The sequence below is a fragment of the Pantherophis guttatus genome, chromosome 7 (genome assembly GCF_059756535.1).
Source record: "Pantherophis guttatus breed Tessera chromosome 7, ASM5975653v1, whole genome shotgun sequence".
NCBI classification, from domain to species: Eukaryota; Metazoa; Chordata; class Lepidosauria; order Squamata; family Colubridae; genus Pantherophis; species Pantherophis guttatus.
Genome location: NC_142069.1, coordinates 1,645,880 through 1,662,454, shown reverse-complemented (window position 1 = coordinate 1,662,454; position 16,575 = coordinate 1,645,880). Strand labels below are relative to the sequence as shown.

Genomic DNA, 16,575 nt, shown 5'->3' with positions numbered 1-16,575 from the left:
AGGTAGTGAAACGGACAGCTAAAAAGCCTGCCAAGACCCCATGTCCTCCATTTTCTGCACTACTATCTATCTATCTATTCTAATTAATCCTATCTAGTTATCTATTCTAATTAATCCTATCTATCATCTATCTATCTATCTATCACGTATAAGATAACACTCATAAGTGTAAAGTAAAATTAATTACGGTAATTAATTAATTAATTTTACTTGTCAAAAATTACGAATTTGAACCCACAAAATAAGAAAATCAAAATCTGACAGGGACAATAGGCAAGGAATTTATTTGTTTATTCATTCATTCATTTATTCATTTCATTAATTCATAATTTTTGACAAGTAAAATTAATTACGGTAATTAATTAATTAATTTTACTTGTCAAAAATTAGAAATTCAAACCCACAAAATAAGAAAATCAAAATGTGAAAGGGATGATAGCCAAGGAATTTTAAAAAGCAATTAAAAAAAATCACAGTCTGTACTGAAATCAGCCCATTAAGTCTTCCATGTGTTGCTGACTTTAGTTTTGTCTTATTTAACTCCAGCCAGAAAATTGGTGGCTGATGCCCTCCTGGAGGAGACAACATTTTCTCCCTTAACGAAACGTCTGAAGGAGAAAATAGGGATGGAGCCCATCAAATCTTTGGCGGCTTCTTTCCAAAGGAACTTTTCCAAGGATCAGGAAACAGGCAGGACTCTTGGAGAGTCGTGAAAGGGAGCACAGAAGAGTAACAAAGATGGTTAGGGGACTGGAGGCTGAATTGGGCATGGCTAGTCTAGTGAAAAGAAGGACTAGGGGCTACACCATAGCAGTGTTACAACAAGAGGGGGCTCAGACTATTCTACAAAGCATCGGAAGGCAGGACAAAAAGCAATGGATGGAAACTTATCAAAAAGACATCCAACTTAGAACTAAGGAGAAATTTCCTGACAGTGACAGCAATTAACCAGCGGAACGACTTGTCTCCAGAAGTTGTGGGTGCTCCATTGCTGGAGGTTTTAAAGAACAGATGGGACAACCGTTTGTCTGAAATGGCACAGTGTCTGCTGCTTCAGCAGAGGGTTGGGCTAGAAGCCCTCCAAGGTCCCTCTCAACTCTGTTATTCTATTAAAAAAGCAGCTTGACAACCAGTGATCAAAAGTGCCCTTCCAAAGTGAGACGAAAGCAGTTGAGCAGTAGAGATGCTGAAGACATGAAGTTCATTCAGATGAAACTGATTTCTTTAGGAAATTCATACCACAGTACAAAAGATTGGAGGCTTCCTTCTGCCGGCTGAATCATGGAGTTATTTCTTCCTGAAATAAAACTACTGAACAAGACAAGTCATAGATATAATGGCTGATATTCTTGGTCAATTGATCAGCAATGAACTGAAGAGGAGATATTGCTGTGATTTGGGACAGTCTGTCCTAACAAGATGATCGTGATGTGCATTGGGACTGCACCCCCATATTTCCCATCCTTTCTCCCTGCTGCTAGGAATGCTGGGAGTCCCCATCCCAATGCCTTGGGACGACACAGGTTCGAAGGCTGATGCGGTATCATAAAGATGATTGATACTTGGGACTTGGGAGGCAGAGAATAGATGGGGGCAGGACCAGTCAGAATTTTTACTACTGGTTCTCCGAACTACTCAAAATTTCCGCTACCGGTTCTCCGGAACTAGTCAGAACCTGCTGAAACCCACCTCTGGTCTGCACTTGAGAGTAGGGTTGGACTAGAAGACCTCCAGTGTCCCTTCCAGTTCTAGGATTCTTTGTTTCAAAGTCTCCTTTTTCCAAAATGGTCACTTTCGGTCTGTCATAGAGGGGGTTTAAAATGCACTGATCTGGCTTTCTCCATGATGTTATATCAACCTCCTGTCCATTAACATGTCTGCAGAAAGTTTTTCCTTCCTCACACCAGCCTCCTTTTCCTACCATAGACTAACACATTCCTGCTAGATGTCTATTTTGCTCTCAAGAAGATTTTTGTCAACTCTTTGAGATCTGCTGGTGCATGTTTTTCTCTTTCCAGCATGTATTTCCCATTGCCTGGATCACTGCTCAGCCGTGGCATTTCCACATAAAAAATTATCTTGATGTGCTTCTGGCTTCAGTAGATATTTGTCCTTGTAGTGCCTGTTTGTCACACTTACACACTACTCCCAAACCCACTCATAAATAAATGGTTCAGAAAGAACCAGCATTATACCCAGAAGGAGCAAAAGCTCACAATTCTCCTGACAGCATACAAAGACTGAGCTGTAAGTAGCCTCCATCCGAAAGCAGCCTCTAGGATACTTCAGGGGGGACCCACCAATTGATACAGGGGACATGTCCAGCTGGTCCATACCATTTAATAACGAGATGCTAACCACAGGTTCCTTTTTTTAAAGGCAGCTAAACCAGTGTCAGTCAAGGTATTACAGGTGGGGGATTGACTTGTTCAGGTTCTCATGAAGTTCTCCTCATGTGTGGCTTTTTATGTTTCTGCAATTTACCAAAAGGCCAACGAAAGGAAAAACTGTTCCTCAGGGACCTCTAGATTTCTTTTTCATTATCTAAAAACAGAAAGATGGAAGGACAGAGTGGAGTCCATCCAGGCCACCATTCTATGTCCCACAGAGGTCAACCCAGGAGTCTTTAGGCAATTCAGTAGAAAGAAGAGGGTGGCAAGCTGTTGGACAGTTAAGGATGCTACTGTAATTTATTGATATACAAATGAAGGTGAATCTATGTGTTCCAGGATAATGTTGAGGGAACTAATTTGGGTCAGTCAGTGGGAACAGAGGTTTTGCCTCCTGAGCTTTTGGACTTGTGCTGGAGCCCATCTTCAGGGAACTTCTCTCTAGCAGAGGGTGGGCTTTGGGTTGTTCTGTTTGTGGTATTTATATGGTGCATATTGTATGTGGCTTGTTAGATGTTGATTGGGGTATTGATGGCTGGCTATTAGGTCATTAGCTGAGGTTTGCTTGTGCTGATAAGCCCTTGCCTCCCAAGTATTTGACCAACTGGTGGTAAATCAGCACTCTTGTTGAGGAGGGGGCTGTTTCCCAGGTTTCAATCACTTCCTTGGCTGTTTCTGTGCCTGCTTGTCCAACAGTCTTGACTCAGGAGGGGATAAACAGCCAGAAAGACTAGGAGTTGATGAGATCCCATCCTCCTCCCTGAATTTATCCAATCTCCTTCTGAAATCAACACAGCTGGAGGACATCAATACATCTGGTAACAGCAGCTTCTTGAGTTAGCTTGCCCTTTCTTTTCCCTTCCAGATGGGGTTCGCCTCTTTTTGTGTGCCCTTTTTGGGCTTCCTGGTGGCCTCTTTCTTCATACAAGGTAGGTCTTTGTTGATGCAAAAAAACGTTGAAGCATTTCTAGAAAGAGAAGAGCCACATAGATGGTATGAGGTCTGGAGACTAAAGTGTATGAGGCTAAGGGAACTAGATATGTCTAGTCTAGCAAAGAGGAGGACTAGCAGTGACATGATAGCAGGATTCCAGTACTTTAAGAGTTGTCACAGAGAAGAGGAAGTTGACTTAGTTTCCAAAGCATAGAAAGGCAGGAGAAGAACCAATGGGTGGAAACTCATTAAATTTATTTATTAATCAAGTTTCTATACCGCCCTACTCCCGAAGGACTCAGGGCGGTGAACAGCCAAGATAAAATACAGATAATACAAATATTAAAAAATCCCTTAAAATTATTAAATATATCGGCCGAAACACAGATTAAAACACCCAATTTGTAAAATCACGAATTAAAAAATTTAAAAATTTAAAAGATGGAAGTTAGGCCAGGCCAGCTTGCTGAAATAGAAAAGTTTTGAGAGCACGGTGAAACGTGCGCAGGTCCGGGATCTTCCGTATCTCTGGGGGGAGCTCGTTCCAGATGGTAGGTGCCCCCACAGAGAAGGCTCTCCCCCTGGGGGCCGCCAGTCGACACTGGTTGGCCGACGGCACCCTGAGGAGCCCCTCTCTATGGGAGCGTACTGGTTGGTGAGAGGCTATTGGTAGCAGAAGGCGGTCTCGTAGATACCCCGGTCCGATGCCATGGAGCGCTCTAAAGGTGGTAACCAAAACCTTGAAGCGCACCCGGAAGACCACCGGGAGCCAGTGCAGCTCGCGCAGGAGGGGGGTCACATGGGAGCGCCACGGCGCTCCCATAACCACCCGCCCGGCCGCATTCTGGACCAGCTGGAGCCTCCGGGTGCTCCTCTGTAGAGAGCATTGCAGTAGTCCAAGCGGGAAGTAACGAGAGCATGAGTGACCGTATTTAATGAGTCCTGATCCAGAAAGGGACGCAACTGGCGAATCAGGCGGACCTGATAAAAAGTCCCCCTGGCCACGGCCGTCATGTGCTCTTCTAAAGACAGCCGTGAGTCCAGGAGGACACCCAAGTTGCGAACCCTCTCCGTGGGGGCCAGTGACTCGCCCCCAATAATCAGTGATGGCACCAACTGACTATATCGGGATGTCGGAAACCACAGCCACTCGGTCTTGGATGGGTTGAGCCTGAGTCTGTTTCTCCCCATCCAGATCCGCACGGCCTCCAGGCACCGGGACATCACTTCAAGGGCATCATTGGGGTGGTCCGGGGTGGAGATGTACAGCTGAGTATCATCAGCGTACTGGTGGTACTTCACCCCGAAACCACGGATGATCTCACCCAGCGGCTTCACATAAATGTTGAACAGAAGGGGCGAGAGGACCGACCCTTGAGGCACCCCACATACAAGGGGCCTCGGGGTCGACCTCTGCCCCCCTGTCAACACAGACTGCGACCGGTCAGAGAGAAAGGAGGAGAACCACCGTAGGACGGTGCCCCCCACCCCTAACTCCTCTAGCCGGTGCAGCATGATACCATGGTCGATGGTATCAAAAGCCGCTGAGAGGTCTAATAGGACCAGGACAGAGGAACAACCCCTGTCCCGAGCCCTCCAGAGATCATCAACCAACGCGACCAATGCCGTTTCCGTGCTGCACCCAGGCCTGAAGCCCGACTGGAACGGATCCAGATACGACGATTCATCCAGGTACTGGGGGAGCTGTCGCGCTACCACACTCTCAACAACCTTCGCAACGAAGCGAAGGTTGGAGACTGGACGATAATTTGCCAACACTGCCGGGTCCAGGGAAGGTTTCTTGAGGAGAGGCCTCACCACTGCCTCTTTCAAGGCGGCAGGGAAGACACCCTCACTCAAGGAAGCATTTATAATCCCCTGGAGCCAGCCTCGTGTAACCTCCCGAGAGGCCAGCACCAACCAGGAGGGACACGGGTCCAGTAAACATGTGGCTGCGCTCAGTCTGCCCAGTATCCTGTCCACGTCTTCGGGCGTCACAGAATCAAACTCTTCCCAGATCCAGGAAGATCTTAAAGGAAGATCCAGCATGGAAATAATAAGTTTCCTATCTTGACAGTGAGAAAAATTAATCAATGAATAGCTTGCCTCCCGGAGTTTTGGATGCTTCATCACTGGAGGTTTTCCATTTGATTGGGATGCTATAAAGTGTCCTGCCTTGAACACAAGATTGAACTAGAAAACCTCCGACGTCCCTTCCAGCCCTAGGATTCTCTGATGGACAACTCAAAAAATGGATGTAGTTCCAGCCATACAAATTGGGGAGAAAATGCCCCGTCATGGCAGGAAAATATAAAGATTGCCATCACAAAACGGAATGTAAGCTAAGCTCTCTCCTCAGATCTTCAAGTATTGAGATGACAAAGGTCAGGAAAAGCTCTAGAGGCAATGTTATTCACCCTGGACAAATTGTGGGGTTCACAGGAATGGGAGTCAGAGCCAGAATGTGGGCCCAACCATGCAATCAAAGCCATATTCTGGCAGATATGTGTTGTGACATTATGTGGGTTATAGGAACCCCAAATTAACCAAAGGGTTTGGGCACCAACATTCAGCTAAGCACAAACAACATTTACACACCATTCAAGAGGGACAATCAGAAAGCCAAAAAGGAGACCAAAAACCCCAAAAACCCCCTTGCCAGCAATCAACAACAGATAAACAAAGATTAACCAAGATTAATAGCAGACCAACAATGAATTAGTAAACAATGGGTCAAGGAATTTGTGAAACCGAAGAGCAGAAAATCCACCCAACCATCCATTGGTATTTAAGCAAAGGGTGTCCTGAGACCCTTCCCTGCCCATTGGTCCAGATATCGGTCCTTGTTGAGTTGCTCTTTTGTTTTCTTCTTCTGACCATGTTACTTGAGGGGAGGCTGCCCCCACCTGTCTTCCCAGCCTCTCGCCGTACTTTGCACCCCATCCACGTCCTGGCTTCCCTCCAGCTGGGCACCGTCCTGCCCTTATTTCTAGGGTGTCTCTTTTCTTCCCCTTTTTCAAGTCCCTTCTCCTCCCCCTCTTCTCAGTTTGAATCTATGGGCTCAGGGTGGGTGACCCCCATCTCCTCCTCTTTGACAACGCCTTCTCTTTCCACCAACAGGCCTGGAAGCAGTATCTTGTCCCCTGAACTGGTTTCTTTATGAGCAGCATTGCTACGGATTTTTCGAGAATAAACTGACCTGGAGCAATGCAGAGGTAAGAGGAGCCCCATCCACCTCCATGTTTGGATGTCCGGTTCCAGCTCAGACTATTGGATTGTTTTCTGAGCATAATGCTTCCCTGTGGGAAGGGAGGGAGGGAGGGAGGATGGATGGAAGGGAAGGAGGGAGGGAGGAGTGAGCAGAGGTGTCCAAAGATTATGGTAAAAAAAAAGGCAATTTGCTGGCCACAACAATACGATCATGGTTGAAACCAGGGGTCCTTAGAGCTCTCTGTGTCATGTTCCATAGTTCAGCATCCAGAAACCTCAGACAACACAGTTCAGTTTGAAGCATTTATCCTTGAAAGCGTGAAACCCGGCACAAAGTGACCAACCAGCAAAGCAGCAAAACAAAGTCACTGCTAACTGCAGTTTAGTCCTTCCCTCTTAAGTATGTGTGTTTATCCCACCCTGTGGCGTCCCCACCCCCTGGTGTCTGCCCACATTTAGCCCAACAGAAGGTTCATGTGTGCACCCATGGCTTCCAGATGCCGATGCTCAGCTGTTTCGGCTTGTCTCCGCTTCCCAGCTGACTGCAGGTCCGGGGCCATTCTCAGCAGTGCCTAGCCCAATGAAGCAGTGGCCTGGCGTTCACCTGGTGCTCAGCCATTCTGTCTCTCAGCTGATGGCTCACATGGCGATGGTGGATTCTCCCCTCCCTAATGACAGCCCTGGGTCAGCTCACTCGCGGCTGGCCAATTTGGGGCTGATATGCAGCCCCCTCCTACCATGGAGACATCTAGAAGGCAAAAGTTGGTTAGTTGGTTATTGGGCTCATGGTACTCTCTGCACCTGGTTTGCGCAGATTCTTAGTTGAGGAGCCCTTACATCTCTGCTCCTTACCCACAAGGCCTCCAGCAAGGGATACCCTTTCCATGATACTAGATACTGTAGTGCCCCCGTGTATATGGCAGTCTAGGATTTGTTTGACTTTATAGTGAAGCTCCCTGCCTACCTAAACAGGGCGAGGTGCCTGCCCTGAGGCACCCCATATACTGGAGGTCCTCACAGACCGCAGTAAGCTACTATGGAACACCGAGGGAGCTTCAGCTCCACTGTCACTGGGTTGATGATATGCACAATAGGGAATAGGGCTTAGGGACTGCGTATCTGCTGCGCTGCGCCGCAGTTCAGGACCAGGGAATTCACTTACTGACCTGGCAACACCTAGGAGTGTGTTCGGCCAATCAGTCTAGCCATTCAGAGCCTACCTGCGCAGGAGCCCTATGGGATGATGAGATCCGCCAGCCGTGCAGGCCTCATTTGATGGCAGCCCAGACAGGGTAGCCCTCTTTTTGGGACAAGTGATTGACCATTTCGATAAGTACGGCCATATACTCTATATATTTTCCAGTGGGCCATGGTAATGGCAGTGGCCATCATTATGGAGGGTGAGGCGGCCAACTGCGTCTCTGATTTATATAACAACCATGCTGGGGAACTAGGAGATGTAGGCCTGTTCTTCTCAGCCATGCAGGAGTGGTTTGAGGATAACACACGACTGCAACAAGCCGAAGGTGAATTGTTGGTAGTCAAACAACGAGGTAGGCCAGTGGCCGAATACATAAAAGAATTCCGAAGGTTGTCAGGAAAGGTGAGGGAGTGGCCGGAGCGGTTGATGGTACATCAATTCAAGGCTGGGTTCGACCGTACCTTGTGGCAAGCGTGTGTAACACATGGCCATTCTCAGTAGTGCCTAGCCCAACGAAGCAGTGGTCTGGCATTCACCCAGTGCTCAGCCATTCCGCCTCTCAGCTGATGGCTCACATGGTGATGGTGAATCCTCCCTTCCTCGAATGGCAACCCCAGGACAGCTCACTCACGGCTGGCCGTTTCGGGGCGGACACTCTGAGCTTGGCTATTTCCTGCAGATGTTTCATCGCTCAAACTAGATAATATCATCGGCGCCAAGCTCAGAGAGCACCAAGGACCCCTCACATAGTTAAATCTCAGTATAGAAAACCATAGCTTAGGGTTGTCTAATGGTAGGACTGAGGAGCAATGAAAGTAACATCATAGGGGCACAGCAAAGAAAGGATGTTGTCAGACAAAGCTTCTACTATGAGGGAAACAAATTCTTGGAGGAATGGGAGCAGGTTTTCAAAATAGAAACAAAGAAGGAATGTGCTAATTGGGACAACCTTGAAGTCCTCAGTTCTGGTATGGTTTATCTTTGCCAGCATAACTGATATATATCCACAAGTCTTAAAGTGGCCAGGTTTGAAGACCCCTGGTCTAAAGGACAGGGTCAGCATCTAAAACAGGAAGCCCTAACCTGTGTCTGCTTGATGTCTCCCAGATAGAATGCAGTTCACATGGCAAACATGCCCACCTTGCCTCCATCCACACCGAACGAGAAATGGAAACTATATCTTCTGTTATACTCACCGGTTACAAAGAGTTATTTAAAATCTGGATTGGAATGTTCAAAGTCCCCGGAAAGAAAGGAAAGGTGAGTAGACGTTTGGGAGAAAAGGGAGTGAGTGGTATATATCTGAAGACAATGAAAAGCTCGGGGATGGGGGTGGGGAGAGGGAGGAGGTGACACGAATAAGCCAATCTCTCAATGGATTTACATCACAGCACAATTACACCAGGACTTAACAACAGCAATCCTAGTATGTGGGGGGGTTCCTTGGAGAGCCTTCAAAACATTCAGTTTTGGATCTCAGTGCAATTTTCGGATCTTAAGAAGTTGACCATGGCTATGTTACACACGCTGTCTAGATTGAGCTCAGAATAGACAAAGGGACAGATCCCAATTCTCTCTAAATGACACGTTTCTTCAGATCTGAGCAATAGTATCCTTTTGGTACACTCACAAGGCTGGCTAGGAACCACGTAGAATAAGTAAGGAAACACAAGCTGATTGCTCAAGAGTAGATAGAGAAATTACAAAAACATCTGTATCGTTTCCCCTCATCAGTGAGTATAAGCATTTTTAACAAACTCTGTCACAATTCCAAACTCCCTCATAGTCTTTGCATACCCAGGGCACCCGTGTCCCAATTCACACAGTTCAACATAGGAACTTTCATCACCTGTGTTTGGATGCTGATCAACAGCTATGACTGGAAAGAAGGCCCTTAAGTGAAGTGGGATCTTTTGGAGGTGTTTTCAGACCTCTGTGGCTTTCTCTTCTATGTGTCTTCCTTTCTGGGAGATCTCTTAAGACGTTTTGAGTGGGATCCAGTTGGAAGTTAGAAACATGCAACTTTCTAGTGATGATTAAACTACGATAATCATGCTTCTAGCCCTGAACTAACTTGATCCAAGATCTATCTAAGTGTCATGGAGGGCTCATGTCTCGCAGAAAATGGACATGGAAATTATTGGCTCATTAAGGAGCCAAAAGAGAGTTTTGAATCTTCCCTTTATTAGTGTTGGGAGAAATATCCATCTGGTTCAGTTCCAAGCATGGAGAAAGACACGGGAAACAGGGAAGCTGATTGGAAAGATGTTTAATGAAGCAGAATCATCAAGTACATGGTCCTGTTGCAGTTGACCACATGGAATTGAGAGAGAGAGAAAGGTATTTATACTCTCTCTTGGGCTTTGCACTTGAACTTCCTGTTCCTGTGCAAGAACATGTATTTTATTGGCTATTGTAGGGGTCACAGCTAACTTTGTAGGCTGTCCGAGTCCCAGGTTTGGTTGAAGCTTGCTGGTGATGCAATGTCCCCATTGATTGTGCCATGTGGTGAGCTCTGCTGCTAGATGGGTTAATCTTATTATGTCCTGGAGGGTCATGTCTTAATCCCATCACCCTGGAGCTAGAGGTCTTTTGTCTTGTGGATAGGCTGGGCCAGTCTTTCCTAATGGGCACCAAATATCTGCTGGGGGCAGGGAGCTCTTTTCTGTCTTTAAAACTTGTTTCTTCTTTTATCATACAGGGAAGTGTAATATTCTGCCTTCTTTAATATTTCCTAAATTATTTAATTCTTCTAGGATAGGGGTTGGCTGCTAACTTTCTTCATTACCTACCAAGCTCCAAAAACCAATGGCTACCATACTTAATAGAATAACACCCTTGGGACCTTGGAGGTCTTCTAGTCTAAATCCCTGTTCAAGAAGGAGACCCTATACCATTTTAGTCAAATGATTGTCCAGTCTCTCCTTAAAAACCTCCAGTAATGGAGCACCCACAACTTTGTAGGCAATCCATTCCACTACTTATTTGTCTCACTGTTAGGAAGTTTCTCCTTAATTCCAGGTTGCTTCTTTCTTTGATTAGTTTCCATCTGGTGCTTCTTGTCCTGCCTTGAGGTGCTTTGCAGAATAGGTTGGCCCAATCTTCTTTGTGGCAGCCCCTCAAATACTGGTATCATGTCACCCGTATTCCACCTTTTTCTAGCTTACCAAGAAGTAGGTTATGGTCTACTTTGTCAAATGTCTTACTGAAGTCTAAGTATATTATGTCCAGAGCATTTTGCTGCTCTACTAATTTAGTCACTTTGTCAAAGAATAAAACAAGATTGATTTGGCATGACCTGTTTTTAACAAACCCATGTTGGCTTCTTTATTTGTAACTTTATTTGTTTCTTAATGTTTGGAGATCTGTTTTCTTCTTATTTTTTCCAATGTCTTCCCAGGTATTGATGCTAGGCTGATTGATCTGTAATTTCTTGGATCTGTTTTTTCATTTTTCGAACATGGGAACCATATTAGGTCTTTTCCAATCCACTGGCAGTTTCCTGGTGCTTCAGAATTTTTGAAATATTTGTTTACAATGGTTCTGAGATAACCATAAACCAGCAGCTTCAGACCTCTGGGATATAATCCATCAGGTCCCAGTGTTTTATATTCATGAAGATCAGACAGGTGTTCTCTTACTATTTTCTTTTTTTTTTTTAATTTTTATTTCTAGTCTGTCTTTTATGGCTATGTTTTTGGTAGGTTGGGCGATAGATGCAAGGAATGAGTTAAGTAGCTCTGCTTTCTCTCTACTGCCTGTTACTTCCTTGCCTTCTTCTCTTTGGTGAACCGACCCTTATGTACATGTTGAAAGAAACTTTTTTCATTAACTTTGACTTTTGTTGCAAGTCTTTGTTCATTTTGAGTCTTTGTTTCTTGGATTTATCTTTGCAGATTCGGGCTATCTGCTGATATTCTGCCTTAGTTATGTGTCCCTCTTTACATTTTTTGTACCTGTCCTTTTTGTCTTTCAGTTTATCGGAGAGATATTTGTGTAACCATGCTGGTTTCTTCTTCAATTTCTTGTTTTTCTTTTTCAGTGGTATTGTGCTGGACTGGACTTATATTTTTCCGTTTCCCTGAAACCACCCATTACTTCTTGTCCTACCTACAGATGCTTTGAAGAATAGATAGTCACCTCTGCTCTGTGGCAGCCCCTCAAATATTGTAAGACTGCTATCACATCACCCCTAATCCTTCTCTTTGTTAGACTAGACATACTCAGTTCCTGCAACTAGTCATCATATGTTTCAGCCTCCTACCCTCTAATCTTTGTAGCTCTTCTCTGTACTCTTTTCAGAGTCTCAACATGTTTTTTGTATCGTGGTGGCCAGAACTGGATTCTAAATATTCTAAGTGTGGCCTCACTAGTGCAGTATTAAGCAATGCTATCGCCTTTTCTGATCTTGAGCCTATCTTGGGTTTTTTTGGGCAGTTGAGGCACACTGCTGGCATGTACTTAACCTGTTGTCCCCTAGGACAACTTGATCCCTCTTACATTTGACCCTTTGGGTGTTGAGAAGTACATTTGAGAAGAAATATCCTCATTTCTGCAAAATTCAGAAAAACACTTGGGGAGATGACACTGCTTTCTCTCTTTACAGATACAAATGAAATGGGTAGACGAATCCGTGGCGGATTACATTCCTTGGGCACCCTCTGAACCTTCCAAAAATGACTGGAGGTGTGTCCAGTTACATGACAGTGGTAAGGAGAAGATTTTCGGTTCTAGTATATTAGACTTTTCAAGCATGTGTTCTCCAGATGTGTGAAAAAGCATCACCTTCCAATCCTCCATAGCCAATATGCATAAAATCAGAGACTGCATTCACACAACCCATGGGCTTCGTTTCTGAATGAATCCTATTTAGTAATTTCTGTAAGCTTCAGACCATTTCTGTCACTAATGACTCTAAAGAGTGTATGCCAATCCTCCAGTAGAGCAAAAATGGGGAACAACTGCTCCTTTATGAATTGTTGACTTTTTTTAAAAATAATTTTATTGATAGTTTTTCTTTAACAGCCATAAGCCGTAAGTGAACAGAGTATTGTCTGGGTCGATATACTTTATACATAGGTCTAAAAATAATAATATTTAAATATACATAATCATAATGTTCCAACTTCTAACATTTGTGTAATTATAATGTGTTCTATATTTCAGTATACATAATACAATTTTCCCAATTTCTACTTTCTACCTCTTTTTTCTAATACTTAATAAAATAACCACCATGTTGAAAAATATTCTGTATCTATCCATCATCTCTTGCCCTTTTTAGAATTTCACCTCTTATTAACTTTTTGGTGAGTCTTTCATGTTTCTCCCTTGGGATCTTGCAATTCCTTTCATCAGGTTTATTTAATCTAAATATTTCATCTGCCACAACATCTATCTCTTGCTGTTGGATCTCTAAAGTAGCCATCCATAGATCTTTCCTTATTTTTAGGAGATTTTTCTCTTTATTCTCTTCTATATTTTGAACTCTTAAAGGATAATTGGACTTTCTGTTCTATTTTATGAATTATTATCTCATCCATATTTTTATTTATTATTTATTTATTTATTATTATTTAAATTTTTATACCGCCCTTTACACAATCCCTGAACTGTTCCTCAAAATATCCTAAATTTATAATCCTTAAAATTTTCCAATTTGCTCCCTCCAAGTTTCCAAATTTTTAAATCTTTTAAGCAAACACCTTTGCCATCATCTCCATCATACATTGGAAGATCACTATCTTCCATGCTGCTAGGGGGAACCACTTATCAAATAGTCCCAAAGGTGGTTTTCCCCCCCTCAAAAGGCAACTGCTCTTTCTTGGTCTTCTGTTTGATAATGTTTCCCTTCTCATTGAAGAAGCTTCTTTAGTTCATCATGGAATTCCAGTTGCATTTGGAAAAAGCACAACTTTGGGACAACCGTGATCGGGATGATTGAGAATCTCCATAGACATTCACCTATCAAATCAATTACTGAAGACTTCCTGAAAAACTTGGTGGCTTTTTGGAATTCCAACAGAATTCTGAATTGGCCAAAACGTGGAACAAAAGCTTACTGCCAAAGTGGGTTTGGACAGCATGTTAATCCACAGCCCCACAGACATGCACCAAATCTAATAAAATACCTAACTGAGCTTTGCATATTCTTCAAATTGTAGCTGCTAGCATTCCAACTGACTCGGGTAGACACGGGTTAGTTTTGTTAGCTTAGACCTGGATTAATTTTTTTCCATGGTTTACGAAGATGTGCAAACTTTACTTAGCCAGAGGGTCAGTTTATTGCACAAATCCAGTTAAGACCTTAATTGACTGAGCAAAAAAAGCTCACCCAGCCACAATGGGATGCAGAGAGATGTTTTTCTTACTTTTAACATCTTGCCTACTTTTGCTTTACCCCCTCTTCCAAGTCCTGACCCTGGAGAGTTCAATATTCCCGACAGCATCACGACTGAAGTGATGGCGTTGTTTTTTAGGTGTGAGAAGGGAAACTCATAAAATTTGTATTGAGGCTTTGAAAGAAGCTGAACCCAGTTAAGCTCAATGAAGCTCATTGATGATCTCAATTCCAAGATCATCAGAATGGGACATATTCATTTTGCCCTTGGTGTAATGCCATCTATTGTCCTTCCTCACTCCTTTCTCTGAAGATCTCAACAACACTTGTGTCATGGCTGCCCTTTTGCTAAGCTACACGCTGCAAGCTGACAGCCTGACATCAGTAACTGGGGGGCAGGAATAGAAACCAAGTAGTACCATCCAGTAAGAAGCATCTCTCAAGGTTAATCAAATCTGGCTTCCCCATTTCCTTTTTTTGTCAGAAGGTTACGAAAAGGATCACATGACCTCAGGACACTGCAAGAGTCATAAATATATGCCAGTAGTCAAATGTCTAAATTTTGATAACTTGATCATAAGAGTACTGCAACAGTCAAAACCAGTCATAAACCATTTTTTTCAGTGCTGTTGTAACTTTGAATGGTCACTAAATGAATGGTTGTAAGTTGAGGACTACCTGTAAACTATAATGGCAAAGATATATGTTTAAACGTTCCTATCCAAAAAAAGTTAATCCTTTGTGATAAAATACTGTTTTCTTAAGTACAAATTATAAAAGATTGTTACAATAAAGTTGCAACAAAAGTCCAATCAATTATTTGATTTCTTCTAGACTATAAATATTGGAGTCTCCAGTTTTGTGAGAAGAAACAGCCCTATCTGTGCAAGATGGATGTGTACTGAATACAGCTGGAAGCACCTTGAAGGTTGGAAGCCAGAATCTCCCTGGCTACTACAACATCAACCTGCTGACCCACAGAAGAAGCCTGTGCATCAGACTTTCTTTTCCATGTGGTGTCACTAATCAATAAACTCTAATCCGAGGGCAGATGATGCTTCTGAATTTTTCTCTTTTGTGTTTTCATTCATTGAGAGGACTCCCGGTGCTCATTGCCAAAAAACTGAACCAAATCCAAAATGAACCAATCGTGGCAGCACTGATAATGTTCCCTATGGGAGATATATGGCACTCCAACATCAAAAACATCTCTGAAACCACCAACAGACCATTAGAACCATGCGGCATCACCGTGGCACACAAACCAATTAGAGCTTCCTGAAATATCTTAAATAACCCGAAAGACTCAGAAGGAAAGGGGTCTCTGCAGGCAGGCGGGGGGCAGGGGAGGTTTTGTCCGATTTAAGCAGACTACAATGGGAGACGGGATGAATCCTTCTAAGGTTCTTTGGTAATTTAAGTTCAACAGTTATTGGATTTGTAATCCTTACGATGGGGAAAGGACCCACAGATTTAGAGCCAAGCTTTTTCAATGGTTGCCTAGATTGCAGATATTTGTAGAGAAATAAACTTCATGAAACTCCTTTTGGGGGCCATTTTTATCAGCATATTTTTCATAAGTTTCCCTAGCCTTGTCCAATACCTGACAGAACAATGGCCAAGTAGTTTGCGATTGATTTATCCATCCTGTTAGGGAAAGGCACAGGTGCCTCTTGTGGTAGTTCCAACATGGCTACAAAGCCTCTGCTAGTTGCAAAGCCAGTGCTGCTATGTACTCCATTGTTATAAGCTACTTCTGCAAATGGGAATAGCTCTGTCCAATTGTCTTGCTGGTAATTGATAAAACATCAAAGGTATTATTCCAACTGTTGGTAAGTTCACCGGCACCATTAATCTGAGGATGGTACAAGGAATTTAGACCTTGGGTGGTGCCTAATGACTTCAAAAACTCCTGCCAAAAATGAGAAGTGAACTGCACTCCATGATCGGTTATGATACTCTTGGGAGCCCCATGTAGACGATAAATGTATTGGACAGTTTGGCCAGGGTTCATGCAGAGGGGATCTTTGGGCCTGCTACAAAGTGTAATGAGCAGGCTCCATTAGGTTTGTACCTTGAAAACTACCTGTACTTGCAAAATTCTACTTCCACAGCCACTTTCTGGATGGGTTGTGGTTGACGGAATCTCAGTGTATTGCTGGATTCCATTTCTCTAGTCATGTGAAGCTCAGAATTAAAGCCTTGTCGTCCCCACCACCACCACCACCACGTGAGCCATCTAATTGTTGGAATGCTACTGGTGCTTTTAGCTTACGGAATTGCATTCCAAGGCTAGGGATGGGCTTATAAGGCAATGGATATACCCACAATCTCCTAATTCTTCTTTCTGCCCTGAGGAGACTGCTTTCAAGTTCATCCTCACCACCATTGGTTTCGAGTAACCACACATCAGTGGATCATTGTTGCTGTTGCCACCATGCTCTTCAACTGGCTTCTGGGTTTTCACTGGGGCATCCTCCTCCTCGCTGGAAGGCAAAGAG

The 16,575-nt window shown here is 43.9% G+C and overlaps 1 protein-coding gene across 1 annotated transcript; it reads left to right on the top strand.

The window, feature by feature from the left end:
• The first annotated feature begins 1,039 nt into the window (after positions 1-1,039).
• On the top strand, positions 1,040-15,122 carry LOC132711129 (regenerating islet-derived protein 4-like). Its single transcript, XM_087873551.1, has 5 exons — positions 1,040-3,319; positions 6,444-6,538; positions 8,842-8,994; positions 12,341-12,443; positions 14,909-15,122. The coding sequence occupies exons 1-5, from the start codon at positions 3,256-3,258 to the stop codon at positions 14,977-14,979; spliced, it is 486 nt and encodes a 161-aa protein (XP_087729677.1). The 5' UTR covers positions 1,040-3,255; the 3' UTR covers positions 14,980-15,122.
• Positions 15,123-16,575: the final 1,453 nt, after the last annotated feature.